General features: G+C 48.0%; 1 protein-coding gene across 1 annotated transcript in view; it reads right to left on the minus strand.

The window, feature by feature from the left end:
* The window catches only part of SLC29A3 (solute carrier family 29 member 3), a 45,733-nt gene extending 30,276 nt beyond the window's left edge, over positions 1-15,457 (minus strand). Inside the window, exons 1-2 of the mRNA XM_029061413.1 lie at positions 15,359-15,457; positions 10,742-11,031 (exon numbers count right to left, since the gene is read on the minus strand). Coding sequence (XP_028917246.1) covers positions 10,742-11,031; position 15,359 — 291 coding nt within the window. The 5' untranslated portion in view covers positions 15,360-15,457. The remainder of the gene's footprint in view (positions 1-10,741; positions 11,032-15,358) is intronic.
* Positions 15,458-16,087: the final 630 nt, after the last annotated feature.

The following is a 16,087-nucleotide window of genomic DNA, read 5'->3' on the forward strand; positions in this document are numbered from 1 at the left end:
TCCACCCAACTGCCTAAATCACCTGCTTGAAATTTCCCTTAGCACTCACCATTCCATTCCTCAAACCCTCCAAAGGCTATCCATCCATCTGCTTCAGCCTCATCGATCAATCAATGGTATTTACTGAGTGCTTACTGTGTGCAGATCACTGTACTAAGCACTTGGGAGAGTACAATATAATAATAATAATAATAATAATAATGTTGGCATTTAAGCGCTTACTATGTGCAGAGCACTGTTCTAAGTGCTGGGGTAGATACAGGGTTATCAGGTTGTCCCACGTGGGGCTCACGGACTTCATCTCCATTTTACAGACGAGGGAACTGAGGCACCAAGAAGTGAAGTGACTCGCCCAAAGTCACACAGCGGACAGGTGGCGGGGCTGGGATTAGAACCCACGACCGTGACTCCTGAGCCCCTGCTCTTTCCACGGAGCCACGCTGTTTCAGAGTTGGTGGACACGTTCCCTGCCCACCATGAGTTTACAGTCTAGACTCCTCACCACTAGCTTGAAGGCCTTTCAGCAAATCTCTCTATGTGACCTATCAACTCACTTCAGCCGCTGGCCCCCAAGTGCACACTCTTCCCTTCGCCCCAGCTCACCTTCTATCTATACCCAACTCTCGACTCTTCCGCCTTTTACCCCTCACTCATGCTGTTCTCCTAGCCTGGACCTCCCTTTGTTCTCCAGTTTCCCAGAAACACAGCTCTCCTCATTCTCAAAGCCCCTCCTGCCCTTCCAATCCCCATCCTTCAAGAGTCTTCCCTGATTAATTCACAATCTCCTAGTCGCATCACCCCAACAACTACTTCTGCAGCATGTTACATGAATTTTAATATTCAATTATTTATCCAGCTATTAAGAGTTGTATTTGCTAACGACTTCCTATGTACCATGCAATGTATTAAGTGCTGGAGTAATAATAATAATAATAATGTTGGTATTTGTTAAGCACTTACTAGGTGCCGAGCACTGTTCTAAGCACTGGGGAAGGTAGACACAATATAAGCAGATCTGACACAGTCCCAGTCCCAAAATGGGACTCGCAGTCTAAGGAGGAGGCAGAACAGTTATTTTATCTTCATTTTACAAATGAGGAAACTGAGGTACAGAGAGTAAATAGTGTTGCCCAAGGTCACAAAGCAGACAAGCGGTGGTGTCAACATTGGAACTCAGACCCTATCCACTGGGCCATGTTTCTGACATTTATAATTTTGTTATATCTTTAATATTCTTGCTCTTTGCCTGGCTCTCACTCCTAAATTAATTTTGTTAGGTCTCCCCCTTTAGACTCTAAACTCCTTGACAGCTTCTGTCTCACTCTCTCACACACTTCATATAGTGCATTTTACTATATATGTGCTCAGTAAATATGACTGGTCGATTAGAAATCTAACTCATGAACAATTGAAGTGCAAAGATAATAAAAAAATCTTCATGTTGGCCAATAAATTACCCTCTTCCTCCATCAAACCTTTTACCAGGAGGATTAACAAAAGAAAAATGAATTGGTGTGAAGTTCGTTCTCTTCTTCTGCCTAGGATACCACAAAAGTGCTAATGAGCAGTGAAATGCCAAAAGCCAGAAGAACAGGTGGGCAACAGGGTCAGTCCAACGTATTTATTGAGCACTTACTGTGTGCAGAGGACTGTACTAAGCGCTTGAGAGAGTATGATATAACAATAAACAGAGACATTCCCTGCCCACAACGAGCTTACAGTCCAGAGGGTGGTGACTGAACCACTGGTGGGCCAGAAGTAAGTTTTGGATGTGTTGCGGGTAATACTACTAATAATAATAATGGTATCTGTTAAGCGCTTACTATGTGCTTAATGTTGGCATTTATTAAGCGCTTACTATGTGCAGAGCACTGTGCTAAGCGCTGGGGGAGATACAGGGTAATCAGGTTGTCCCACATGAGGTTCACAGTTAATCCCCATTTTACAGATGAGGTAACTGAGGCACAGAGAAGTTGTGACTTGCCCACAGTCACACAGCTGACAAGTGGCAGAGCCGGGAGTCGAACCCATGACCTCTGACTCTGAAACCCACGCTCTTTCCACTGAACCACGCTGCTTCCACTGAGCCATGTGCTTCTGTTCAAAGCACTAGGGTAGATACAAGGTAATCAGGTTGTCCCACGTGGGGCTCACAGCCTTAATCCCCATTTAACAGATGAGGTAACTGAGGCCCAGAGAAGTTAAGTGACTTGCCTAAAGTCACACAGCTGACAAGTGGCAGAGCCGGGATTAGAACCCACGATCTCTGGCTCCCAAGCCCATGTTTTTGCCACTAAGCAAATCTGCTTCCTTAACTCTGTACTAGTTTTACAATTCCCAACAGCCCAGGGGCAACCGAGAGCATATAGGCAACAGTCCCGTAAACTGGAGGCCAGGACCACCGCCAGTTTGCGCTGGGCTCACCGGCAGTCCACCTCACAAGATACTATGATGAGGGTTCTGTTTGGGCCTGGCCAGACACGACAAGGGCTAGGGTGAGCTGTGCTGGCCATTTTCAGTCAATGGAATTACTGCATGTAGAGCACTGTAGGAAGTGCTTGGACAATGTAGGGCTCTGAGAGAAGAGGAGAGGAACCAAGGAACTTGGAGGATCAGCTTCTGTGTCCCCCAGAGCTAGCAGGAATGGGCCTTAGGCTCTCTTTCCTTTGTTCTGACCGCGGGTGGGGTGGAAGGAGGAAGAGCATCACAAGGGCTCACAGCCTGCCACTGGCGGCAGTCAGCTGACCCAGACAAGCCTCGTGAGTCACTCCGCCCCTGCCCTGCTTCTGCTGGGGTTTGGAATGATTGCTGATGCCACACTTCATCTGCTTCCTGGTGTGTCTCTCAATATGGTGGAGAGAGCAGCCCTTTGGGGCTCCGACAGCTGGGACCCCAGGGGGAACCCCAGACTGAGCCCCCCTTTTCCTCTGCTCCTCCTCACCTCATCACCCCTATTCCCTCCCTCTGCTCTACCCCCTTCCTCTCCCCACAGCACTTGTGTATATTTGTACATATTTATTACTCTATTTCATTAATGATGTGTATCTATCTATAATTCTATTTATCTATTTGATGGTTTTGATGCCTGTCTACTTGTTTTGTTGTCTGTCTCTCCCTTCTACACTGTGAGCCCACTGTTGAGTAGGGATAGTCTCTGTTGCCAAATTGTACTTTCCAAGCATTTAGTAAAGTGCTCTGCACACAGTAAGTGCTCAATAAATATGATTAAATGAATTAATGAACCTTGCCCCCTCCTACTTTATCTCACTCCTCTCCTTCTTCAACCCAGCCCTCCCACTTTGCTCCTCAAATGTCAACCTTCTCACTGTACCTTGATCTCAGTTATCTCACAACCGACCTCTCATCCACATCCTGGCTTTGGCCTGGACCGCCCTCCCTCTTCTTAGCCGACGGATAATTACTCTCCCCACCTGCCAAGCCTTTTTGAAGGCACATCTCTTCCAAGAGGTCTTCCCTGACTAAGCCCACCTTTCCTCTTCTCCCACTCCCTTCTGCGTCGCCCTGACTCGCTCCCTTTATTCATCCCCCTCCCAGCCCCACAGCACTTATGTACATACTTGAAATTGTATTTATTTGTATTAATGTCTGTCTCCCTCTCTAGAGCGTAAGTTCACTGTGGGAAGGGAATGTGTCTGTTATTATTGTACTCTCCCAAGCACTCAGTACAGCCTTTGCACACAATAAGCGCTCAGCAAATACGATTAACTGACTCGGCCAGAAGAGGCCACCGGGTAACAAGGAAGGGGCTCGCACCTTCCCCAGTTCTGGATTAAATCTGCTCTGTCAGTTGATAGATACAGCTGCACCACTGCCACAAAGTTTGGCTCATCTCTGAAATTCCAATCTAGACAGAGGCTTCCCCGGAAAGGATTGTTGACGGAAGGCAAGGAGTGGTAAGTTTCCGCCCCCATCTTCCTTACCCATGCCTCGGTTAGATGAGCTCATTCTCCTCAGGGCAAGCCTGAGAAGCAGCGTGGCTCAGTGGAAAGAGCACGGACTTTGGAGTCAGGGCTCATGAGTTCGAATCCCAGCTCTGCCACTTGTCGGCTGTGTGACTGTGGGCAAGTCACTTAACTTCTCTGTGCCTCAGTTCCCTCATCTGTAAAATGGGGATTAAGACTGTGAGCCCCACGTGGGACAACCTGATTCCCCTATGTCTACCCCAGCGCTTAGAACAGTGCTCGGCACATAGTAAGCGCTTAACAAATACCAACATTATTATTAACATTATTAAGCCCCCAAAGGGCCTCCCTTCCACAGGCTAAGAGGAGTCTGCCCAAAGGATTTTGGGATGGGGGGGTGTTCTGGGAAGGCAACTGCAGACAACCTAATTAAGCTCTGTGCCACATCAGGCTAAACGTGCCAGGCCCTTTCAGCTGTACGCCTGGAGGTAAATAAGAGGCTTTGGTGTCTCAGTGGAAAGACTCTAATTTGGATTACATTCTCCAGACAGTAGTAGTAATCAATCGCATTAAAGAGAGACCCTTGAGTACTAAAGACCTAAACCAGGTTCTAATTTGTTGGGGCATTTGCTTCTAGACATTGAAGGGCTGCTCAGGAAAGAGTGAAAGGCAGCAAGGGGGAGATCAATAACTGGACGTAGGAAGAAGCCAATGCAAGGGGAGGCAAAGCAGAATAGGTCAAGGGAGAAAATAGATAAAAGTAGACAGTAACGGCCTAGAAACACGACTGGCAAGTTGGGCTTTTTCCACTCAGCACAGGGCACTGCGAAAGCTAAATACAGAAAAAAACCTTTCCAGATGTATGTTGGGCACGTGGGCCTGCAGCTAGGACTAGGTGGCTCACAAAAGAATATAGACCGACTCCAGGCTTAACTTCAAAAAATGGTTCAAGGGAGCCCTCCTCCCATTCCCAACCCAGGCAGGTATACCTGGATCTCCAGGGCCCGGGAGGAATAGAGAGCCAACCAACCAGCTCCCAGACTGCTCTGTTCCAGCCCCCTCCTTCCACTGGGGGTTCTCTTATACCCTTTCCAACTGCTGAGTGGGCAGGCCTGTGGGTATTGGCCACTGTGGCATGCCTTCCAAGCCATGTCACACCAAGCCATTTAGATGGCACACCTGCCTCAGGCACAGCTAGGGTACTCTCCGCTTCTTGGTCCATGCTGCTTCTGCTTGGGAGACCAACCCTGCTATCAGGATGTTCTTCTGCTACTATCCTCTGACCCTTTCCACTCTCTCTCAGCTCTTAAGAGTGCTATGGGCCACCCCCTACCCAGAAGGGCAGCAGGGCCTTTTGGAGAGGCAGCTACAGCAGCCCGGCTATAAAAGCAGCAGCTGCAGTTGAAACTCAGTCCCGCTTCCCCCAGGAACTCAACATGCTCCCCTTCTGGCTTCTCCCTGGAACCAACAAAGCAGTGTACACTCATCCCATAAAAATCCTGTAACCCCTTTACTTTCAAAGAGGAAACCTAAGGAGCTGGAACTGTGTCTTTTCTGCATGTTCTGTAGAGCATCTTATATTGAGGTGTCTTAATAAATATCCCAGGCATCCTATACTACAGAGTAGTATTCTCACAAAATCTCCCCATAAGGAAAGCTTTCAATGCAGTTTTCACCCACATCCATGGCCGTGGATGTTCACAACCATTTCTTCCCAACATCACGCTGCCCAAAGAGAAAGAATGCTCTTTAATTCCCTGATGGCATTCTAGCCAGAACGCTTGGCAAAAACACACCTTAGGGCAGAAATGAGCTTCACACCAACCCATCCATTCATCCCCAACTTTCCATTCCCATAAGGATCATTTTTAACAGAATCCCAACATCCAAACTGGCACAGGCTCGATGAAGCTCCGGGCAGGAGACTTAATAACAATGATAATAATAATAATGATTACACTATTTGTTAAGCGCTTACTATGTGCCAAGCACTTAACTAAGCACTGGGGTAGATACAAGATAATCATGTTGGACATAGTCCCTGTCCCACAAAGGGCTCACAATCTTAATCCCCATTTTACCGATGGGGTAATTGAGGCATAGAGAAGCTAAGTGACATGCCCAAGGTCACACAGCAGACAAGTGACGGAGCTGGGTTAAGAGCCCAGGTCCTTCTGACTCTCAGGCCCATGCTCTATCTACTAGGCCATGCTGTTATGACCCATTTAAAACAGATCCTATTTAGCAGCAGCTGCCCACTGCACTATGTGGAGCCTGCTGTGAGTGGGCTTCCAGACAACATGCAATAGTGAAACATTTGCTTTGGGGACTCAGTAGAAGTAGACCACTTAGCCTCGGTCCTTCCAGCTTCCAAAATTCCTTAAAGTATCAGTCACATTCCTTTTCTAGTTGAACAGGCACAGAGAGATTAACTGGCTTGCCCTGAATCACCCGGCAACTCAGTGGCACCTCTGGGAGGGAACCCAGGATGGCTCCAAGCACGACACCGCTTTTGGCCTCGGCCTGGCTCACTGCTGTCTTGTTCCTCTCACTGAAGGCGTAAGTGGCCTTAGCTAAGATCCCACAGGTCTCTGGCCTTCTTCATTCTGGTGCCACTTAAAAAAGTTAAGTGAGTGAGGAGATGCAGTTCAAGGGTCTCTAGGGTGTGTTAGGCACCTAGATTCTGCTCCCGTGGGTTTCAGTAGCTGTGTAGCAAAGCCTTCTCTCAAAGGAAGGAACGGCTTAGCCTAGTCAGAAGCAGCAAGGCATAGTGGAAAGAGCACAGACCTGAGAGTCAAAGGACCTGGGTTCTAATTCCACCTCCTCTACTTGTCTGTTGTGTGACCTTGGACAAGTCACTTAACTTCTCTGTGTCTCAGTAACATCATCTGTAAAATGGGGATCACAGCTTTGAGCTCCACATGGGACACGGACTGTGTCCAACCTATCTTGTATCTACCCCAGAATTTAGTATAGTGCCTGGTACATAAGTAATGCTTAACGAATTCCATTAAAAAAAAAAAGAAGGAGCTTAATACCTTAAAACCCACCACAGAGCCCAAGCCACAGTGCTTTGTCTGAGGACCTCCTTCAATCAATCCAGGGCCAGAGGGCCATCCCCAGATCAAACAAAAACAGCTGGCAACACAGCCTAGGTATTCAAATAATCTGTTGAATTTGGTTCGATCCCCTCTCTGTCCTCTCCTCCTGCCCGCCGGATAATCATTTCCAATGCTGGTCATACATTGGCCGAGTAGTCCTAAGGCTTGTGCCATCGTTTCCCCAGCTCCCAGCACAAGCATCCAATACTAGAGATGCTATTTCCAATTTTTATTCCAGTTTTCAATTGTGCCGGGTCTAATTTCTCTCAACTTCGGGCCCCTTGGCCTTCCCTAATTTCCAAGGCTGCGATTTCCATTTCTTATTCCAGTGGCTCCCGGGTAACCAAGAGAGAGAGCGAGACACTTCCGCAGCTATGCACGATCCAGCCCCGGGCAGACGGGAAGGGGCTCCGATTGGCTAATGAGCCTGGAGGGCAGCAGCAGGAAGGCCTGGCTGATGGTGCCAAGCAGAGCCTTTTTTAAAAACGAGCCCCACCAAATGGCCCCTTTCTCGGGCAAAAAACAGAAGAGGCTAATCAGGCTGCAGGTGCTGGCTGGAGATGGAAACTGCTTGATTTTCCCCAGAACGGTCTTCAGGTGAGGATGTCAGATTAGCCGGGTGTCGCAGGAAAAATCGGAAAGAGCACAGGAGTGAGTGGGGCTGAGAGGCAGGGAGCGACGAGGAATTAAGCAAAGAAAAATGGCCTAGAAAATGCAGACACACACCGGCATGTTTGCTTCTGAAAGCTTGGCCCATGAATTCAGAGGTGACATGTCTCCCATCTCAGATGCCAGAAGCCAGAGGCTCGCTGGGGCACCAGGTACTCCATCTAAACCTGCCAGCCCTTGGAAAAAGAGCTAGAAAGCATCAGAAAAGGCTGTGGAATGAGAACCTGCATGGTCTGGGCAAATCACTTAACTTCTCAACACTTCTGTTTCCTGATTGGTAAAATGGGGATTCAATACCTGTTCTCCCTCTTACTTAGACTGTGAGCCCTATGAGGGACAGGGCCATACCTGATCTGATTGTCTTATCTCTATGCCCAGGGTCTAGTACAGTGTTGGGCACATTGTAAGTGCTTAACAAATACCACCCTTCTTATGATGATTATTATCACAGTGCTGGAGAAGGCTCAACTTTGTCCAAGCTACCACAGGGGCCTGTCAGCTCCCCTTCTTTAACACTTTTAACCCGTTCCTGGAAAAACTGCAGTGGTTGCCCATCCACCTCCGTATCAAACAGAAATCCTCACCATTGGCTTTAAAGCACTCCATCACCTTGCCCCTTCCTACCTCACCTCACTTCTCTCCTTCTACAACCTAGTCTTCACATTTCACTCTTCCAGTGCTAATCTTCTCACTATTCCTCAACTCTCCTGTCTTGCCACTGACCCCTTGCCCACATCCCCCCTGTGGCCTAGAATGCCCTCCCTCTTCAAATCTGACAATTGCTCTCCCCCTACGTCGAAGCCTTCTTGAAGGCACATCTCCCCCAAGAGGTCTTCCCAGACTAAGCACCACTTCTCCTCATCTCCCACTCCCTTCTGCATCGCCCTGACTTACTCCCTTTGTTCTTCCCCCACTCCCAGCTGCATAGCACTTATGTACATATCTGTAATTTTATTTATTTGTATTGCTTTCTCTAGACTGAAAGCTTGCTGAGTGCAGGGAATGCCACTGCTTACTGTTGTATTGTACTTTTCCAAGCACTTTGTACAGTGTTCTACACACAGTAAGCGCTCAATAAATACAATTGAATGAACACACTGACTCCTCCCTGGGGTGGGAAAGAGGTGGAGGAAAAATGCTAAATACAAGTGGTCTCAGGGCTCCACCACCCAACAGGACCTGTGGGATTCAGACAAACTTGAGTGGGTAACAATGGGAAAAGCTTGAACTCCTCATAAGGAAAGGCAACTCCCGAATCCTTTTCGGAGATGAAAGATAACAGAAATGCAGGAGGTCTGGCGAGCCAAGATGGTGAGTCAAGAGGCACTTAGTTCAGTGCCTTGAGCTCAGTAAGGACTAACTACTACTAAGGTTGAATTTCAGTTCTGGGTTTTACTTGGCTCTGCTCCTATAATCCCAACTGCCAAATGGGTTAAAAAAACCACCTCCCACGAGAATTTGGAAATTCCCTTTGACTACCTGATTAGTTGACGTTCAGTACCTTTAGGTCTTCGAGCTTTACTCTCTACGTGATGTGTATTTTGTGAAAGGTTCACGGGCAGGGCACTTGCCTTATTCCTGTCACACTCACTCATTTGGGGAACTCTTCAGCTGCCATCCCTAGGTCGGAGACTCACATATCTACTTGTCTAGCTCTGGACCCTCCCCTGCTCCCCAATACCGTATCTCCTCTTGCCTCGAGAACTCCATCTGGATGACTCAATGTATCTACACTGAACATTTCATCCTCCCAATCTCCCCATCTCCATTGGCAACACCACCCTTGAACCTGAAGCCCGTCACCTTGATTTCATCCTCGACTCCTCACGGCCATTCTGCTCTCACATCCAAACCAATCGACCGGTGGAATTTATTGAATGCTTACTATGTGCAGGGCACTGTACTGAGTGCCTGGGAAAGTATAATACAACAGGATTGGGAGATGTGATCCCTGCCCAAAAGGAGCTTACAGTCTAGAGGGGGAGACAAACATTAAAAAGGATTAGAGATAGGGGAGATAGTCAGGTATAAGAATATTCACCTAAGCTAAGGGGATGGAGTGAGTATGCCCTACTGACATTTCTTTACAAACATCTCCGGATCGGTCTTTCCTTTCTACCTATTCAACCCCCTCTAGCCTGGTTCAAGCCATCAAATGATTCCAAATGGAATATGGTATCGGCTCCCCCTTGGCGCTCTCCCCTCCTCCAGCCTCTCCCTGTGCTAGTTCATACTCCGAGATGTTGCCCGGATCATTTTTCTGAAACATCGCTCAGCAGACATTTCTCCTGTCCTCAAGACCTTCCGATGGTTGGCATCACCCTCCATGCAGACCTCCAGGCTACTCCCCAGCTTCTCTGCTTTACAAGTCAGCTCCGCTCACACTTTGGCTCCTCCTGAGACCCTTCTGACTGTGCTGTGTTCTTACCTTACCCACTTCTGTACTCTTATGCACACTGGCTACGGAATCTTGAACTCCTTCCCCCTCAAACCAGCCAGCCAGATGGAAGCCCTCCCCATCACGAAAGTCCTTTTAAAATTCCACCTCTTTTGACCAACCTTGATCAATTAACCGCATCCCCAATCAACTCTTTAGCTTCCTAGATTGATGTATTTATTCACGCCCATCCTTGGCATTTGAATATTGTGTATATTTGATTTGACACTCAATTTTATTTAATTCCAATGTTTGGAAATTTTTTTTTGTGGTTTTTGCTAAGTGGTTACTGTGTATCAGGCAGTGTACTAAGCGTTGGGTAGATACGACACAATCAGGCTGGACACCCTGTCCCACATGGGGCTCACAGTCTTAGTTCCCATTTTACAGATGAGTTAACGGAGGCACACAGTAGTAAAGTGGTTTGCCCATGGTACAGCACGTGGCGGAATACCTGTTGTACTGTACTCTCCTAAACATTTAACACAGTACACTGCAGAGAGTAAGCACTCAGTAAATACCACTGAATGATTGATTTTAGAGCCAGGCCATGGTAACTCCCACAGAGGGGGTTAATTACCTGCTCTATTCACTGGTGATCTGTGCATTACCTGAATGTCAGAGGCTCCCTCAGGGGTGGGCTGGCTCGAGCAATTCTGGAGCTTGTAGATCCAGTACTCCTTGGCTGTGACGAAGAAATTCCAGGGCAGCAGAGAGCCAATCCCCATGCAGAAGAAGATGATGTAGACCCCATTGAAGCGATCCTCGGGCTTATGCTGGCTATAATGGCTACCCGTATACCCAGCTATTAGAGGCTCTTGTTCATCTGGGAAGGGGTCATCGGGTGCCCGGTATACAGAGTTAGAGCTGTGACGAAACCCATCTTCTGAGACAATGGCCACTATTGGGAGGAAGGACAGGGTCTCAGGTTAGACCTCAGAAAGAAGCAGCATGGTTTAGTAGGAAAACAGTATAGCCTAGTGGATAGAGTATGGGCTTGGGAGTCAGAAGGACCTGCATTCTAAACCCAGCTCTGCCACTTGTCTGCTGGGTGACCTTGAGCAAGTCATTTAACATCTCTATGCCTGAGTTCCCTCATCTGTAAAATGAGGATTAAGACTGTAAACTCCATGTGGGACAGAGACTGTCCAACATGATTATCTTATATCTATCTAGTACTTAATACCCTGCCTGGCACATAGTAAGCGCTTAACAAATACCAAAATAATAATAATGATAATTACTATAAGTATGATGACGATTATTAATAATAATAATAAAGACCATTTTTTAAAAAGACCTGTTAAATGGGGAATAAATCACCCATTTTCCTTCTCTCTTAGACTGTGACCTCTGTGTAGGACAGGGTCTGTTTCCGAGCTGATTACCTTGTAACGACGTCAGCACTTTGCCCAGGGTTTGACGTTTAATAAATGCTATCATCCTTGTAATTACTTCTTTCTTTCTCTGGCCTTTTAGCCTTTAAGTTTTCCAAGGGTGAGGGCCAGTGTCTGAATTAATCCCCATGTACCTTTCCCCAGCGCCTTGTTCAGCACACTGTTAGTCCAGAATATCAGAAATCAAATCTGTAAATAAGATATACAGGATGCCCTCAAAACCTTCAAACAGTGGATAACACCTATAACACGAGGACTTCATTCAGGGCATCAGAGTAGTGGAAGTCAGCCCTCCTGTGCTTTGCAAGGTGGCCCATCCTCCGGGGGAAAGGAAGAAAGAGAAAGCAGCAAGCTAGATTAAATGAAATTTAAAGTCAGGACCAAATGGAGGAAGTTTCATCCCAGAGCAAACCAGACCATCCTAGACCAACTTCTACTGAAACATATGGCCACATACAAGTAACCAACATGCTGCCCGCACCGTGCTGGTTGAGGCAGTGTCAGCATTTCTATTTTAAAACCCATATTTTAGCAAAGTTCCTCCTCAACTGCAAATCATCAATGCGGAGGTACAGCTCATCCTTAAAACCCACCAAAACTAGTCACCAGAAATAATGTAAAAGAATAAAATTTTAAAATAAACCCATGTTGATCAGGGCAAGACAACAAAAGAGAAGGGCCTCTACTCTGATTCACTAGCCAGTCTGATTCATGAGGGAAAAATGGTGGGAAATCTGAATGGCTTTCTCTGTGGCACATAAAATTCCAAGTCAATGCAGAGTCTGTCAAACTTTTTTTTTGGTTCCTTGGAGGAAAGGAGTATTGGAGGTTGAACTGGTTTCTCAAAAGAGGGTCAGGAACTTTCCTCTGTCAGACCACAGAGACAAAAAAATGACCTACTGCATTTTACAGATGAGGACAGAAAGAAAACCAAGGGCCCAAACAAGAAGAGGAAGCTGAGGCTTCCTTGATCTCTAGTGAACTGGTTAGGCCCCTGGGGTAGTTCTTAAGGTCCCGGAGGGGGAGCCTGGCCCTAGATGATCATAACCAGATTTTTGACTCCAATGTCTTTCAGCCCTCCTTCAGATTATTCGGTACCCTATGGGCCTCCTTTCTTCAGTGCAGAACACACAGGCCTCCAGGAGAACCCTTTAGGCACCAGACAGACCGGGGGGGAAACAGACCTAATTCCATAGAGTGATCACTTCTAGCATCACAAACTCTTGTCTGAAGGAATCTCCTGGAAGAGAAGGGCAGGTTGGGGGCTGGGGGACTGGGTTTTAATAATGATGGTATTTAAGTGTTTTTTTGTCACATAGTACATGCTAAGCACTAAGTAGATAATCAATTATATTTATTGAATGCTTACTGTGTGAAGAGCACTGTACTAAGCACTTGGGAGAGTATAAAAGAAGAGTTGGAAAACATCTTTCCTGCCCACAATGATCTTACAGTCTAGACAATCAGATCTGTCCCACACAGTACTCATACTGTAAGGGGTGGGGAGAATAAGTATCTCATGCCAAGCACCCAGATGAAGTCACTTGGCACTGATAATAATAATAATAATGGTATTTATTAAGTGCTTACTATGTGACAGGTACTGTACTAAGTAACTTTCTCAGAGTCACAAAACGGGGCAATGGCAGAGCCAAGTCTAGAACCTGCTTCCTAGTCCCAGACTTGCCAGGTATAGGCAGAATCTGATGGGAGCCATCAGGTGAAGGGAACAATCTTGCTCAATGGTCTTCAATCAACCAATCGTACTTATTGATCACTTACTGTTTGCAGAGCACTGTACTAAGGGCTTGGGAGAGTATAATATAACAGAGTTGGTGGACACATTCCCTACCCATGTCCTGCCTCTGGCTTGGAACACCCTCTCTCCTCGATTCTGACAATTACTCTCCCCCACTTTAAAACCTTACTGAAGGCACATCTCCTCCAAGAGGCCTTTCCAGACTAAGCTGTGCCTTTCCTCTTCTCCCACTCCATTCTACGTCACCCTGACTTGCTCCCTTTCCCCTCCCCCTCTCCCAACCCCAAAGCACTTAGGTTCACATCTTTAATGTATTAATTTGTATTGATTTCTGTCTCCCTGCCACCCTCTAGACTGTAAGCTTGCTGTGGGCAGGGAATGTGTCTGTTTATTGAGCATAAGCTTGGGAGTCAGAGGATGTGGGTTACAATCCCAGCTCTACCACTTATCTGCTGTGTGACCTTGGGCAAGCCATTTAACTTCCCTGTACCTCAGTTACCTCACCTGTAAAATGGGGATTAAGATGTGAGCCCCTAGTGGGACAACCTAATTACCTTGTACCGATCTCAGCGATTGGAACAGACCTTGGCACACAGTAAGCGATTAACGGATACCATCATCATTATTATTATTACTCTCTCAAGCTCTTCCGGTGCTAGTAGGTGCCTGGCACATAGTGAGCGCTTAACAAACACCATCATCATTATTATTATTACTCCCAAGTGCTTTGTACAGTGCCTAGTACATAGAAAGCATTTAACAAATATCATTATTATTATTATTACTCTCCCAAGACCTTCCAGAACTCAGGACAATGCCTGGCACATAATAAGCCTTCTCAAATCTGCCACTCTCCCCCCTTCAAAGCCCTGCTGAAGGCGTATCTGCTCCAAGAGGCCTTCCCAGACTAAGCCCTGCTTTTCCTCAGCTCCCACTCCCACTCTCACTCACGCTGATTCACTCCCTTTACTCTTCCCCCCTATCCCCACCCCACCATACTTACGTATATATCTGTCATTCTATTTATTTCTATTGATGCCAGTTTATTTGTATTAATGTCTATCTCCCCGGGCCTAGACCGTGAGCTTGTTATGGGTAGGGACTGTCTCTCTTTATTGTTGTATTGCGCTTTCCCAAGTACTTAGTACAGTGCTCTGCACACAGTAAGCGCTCAATAATCCCAAGCGCCCAATAAATATGACTGAAAGAATGAATGAATATTATTATTACTATTATTATGACATTTGTTAAGCGCTTGCTATGTGTCAAGCACTGTTCTAAGCACTGGGGTAGCTAAAGGGTAATCAGGTTGTCCCACGTGGAGCTCCCACTTTTCATCATAGAGAAGTAGCGTGGCTCAGTGGAAAGAGCCCGGGCTTGGGAGTCGGAGGTCATGGGTTCAAATCCTTGCTCAGCCTCTTGTCAGCTGTGTGACTTTGGGCAAGTCACTTCACTTCTCTGTACCTCAGCTACCTCATCTGGAAAAGGGGGATTAAGACTGTGAGCCCCATGTGGGACAACCTGATCACCTTGTATCCCCTCCCCCCAGGGCTTGGAACAGTGCTTTGCACATAGTAAGCGCTTAACAAATACCACCATTAAGCGTTTAGTAAAGTGCTCTGTACATAATAAGCGCTTAATAAATACTATTGAATGAATCCCCATTTTCCAGATGAGGTAACCGAGGCATAGAGAAGTGAAGCGACTTGGCCAAGGTCACACAGCAGCCAAGTGGCGGAGGCAGGATCAGAATCCACGACCCTCTGATGCCCAAACCCGGGCTCTTTGTACTAAATTAAGCTGCTCGGCACATAGTAAGCGCTTAACAAATACCAACATTATTATTATCAAGCACTACCCAATAGCATATGAGTCCAGCGCTCGGCACAAGGTAAACGCTCCCTAAATACGACGGAGTGGATGAACGAAGGCGCTTACAAAGTGACCACGATGGGCCGAGGATTGCTGGGCCGGGGGAGGAGGGGGATGGGAAGGGGAGGGGTGGGGAAGGGGACGGAGAGGGCAGTTTAAGTGACCCCCACGTGGAGTCGGGGGATGGGGACGCTACTCACTGCTGACCGCGGCGTCCAGCCTCTGGCCCGGCGGGCCCCGCGCAACACTGTAAGCAGCACGCTCCGCCGGGGCCTAACCGACAGCGGGACCCGGACACCGGCCCCGCCCCCGGACACCCCTCCCGGGGCTCGCCCGGCCCCATCCGGACTCTCGTCCCGCCCCCTGTCCCGGCCTCTGTCCGGCCCCCTGTCCGGCCCCTCCCCTGGCCCCGCCTGCCTCCTTCCTCTCCGGGACCAGCTCCTCCTCCTGGCCCTCGTCATTGTCCTTCCCTACTCCACCTCCCTCTGCCCTCCCTCCCAGGTCCCTCTCACCAGACCCTTCCCCCGGACCCTCTCACAGTATCCTCTCACCGGCCCTCTCACCAGACCCTCTCACCGGACCCTTCCACCGGACCCTCTCACCAGGCCCTCTTGCCAGACCCTCTCACTGGACACTTCCACCGGACCCTCTCACCAGGCCCTCATGCCAGACCCTCTCACTGGACCCTTCCACCGTACCCTGTCATGGGACCCTCTCATCGGACCGTCCCACTAGACCCTCTCACCAGACCGTCTCGCCAGACCCTCTCACTGGACACTTCCACCGGACCCTCTCACCAGGCCCTCATGCCAGACTCTCTCACTGGACCCTTCCACTGGACCCTGTCATGGGACCCTCTCGCTGGACCCCTCCACCGGGCCCTCTCATCGGACCCTCCCACCGGACCCTCTCACCAGACTCTCCCACTG

Source organism: Ornithorhynchus anatinus, chromosome 3 (genome assembly GCF_004115215.2).
Source record: "Ornithorhynchus anatinus isolate Pmale09 chromosome 3, mOrnAna1.pri.v4, whole genome shotgun sequence".
Taxonomy (NCBI): domain Eukaryota; kingdom Metazoa; phylum Chordata; class Mammalia; order Monotremata; family Ornithorhynchidae; genus Ornithorhynchus; species Ornithorhynchus anatinus.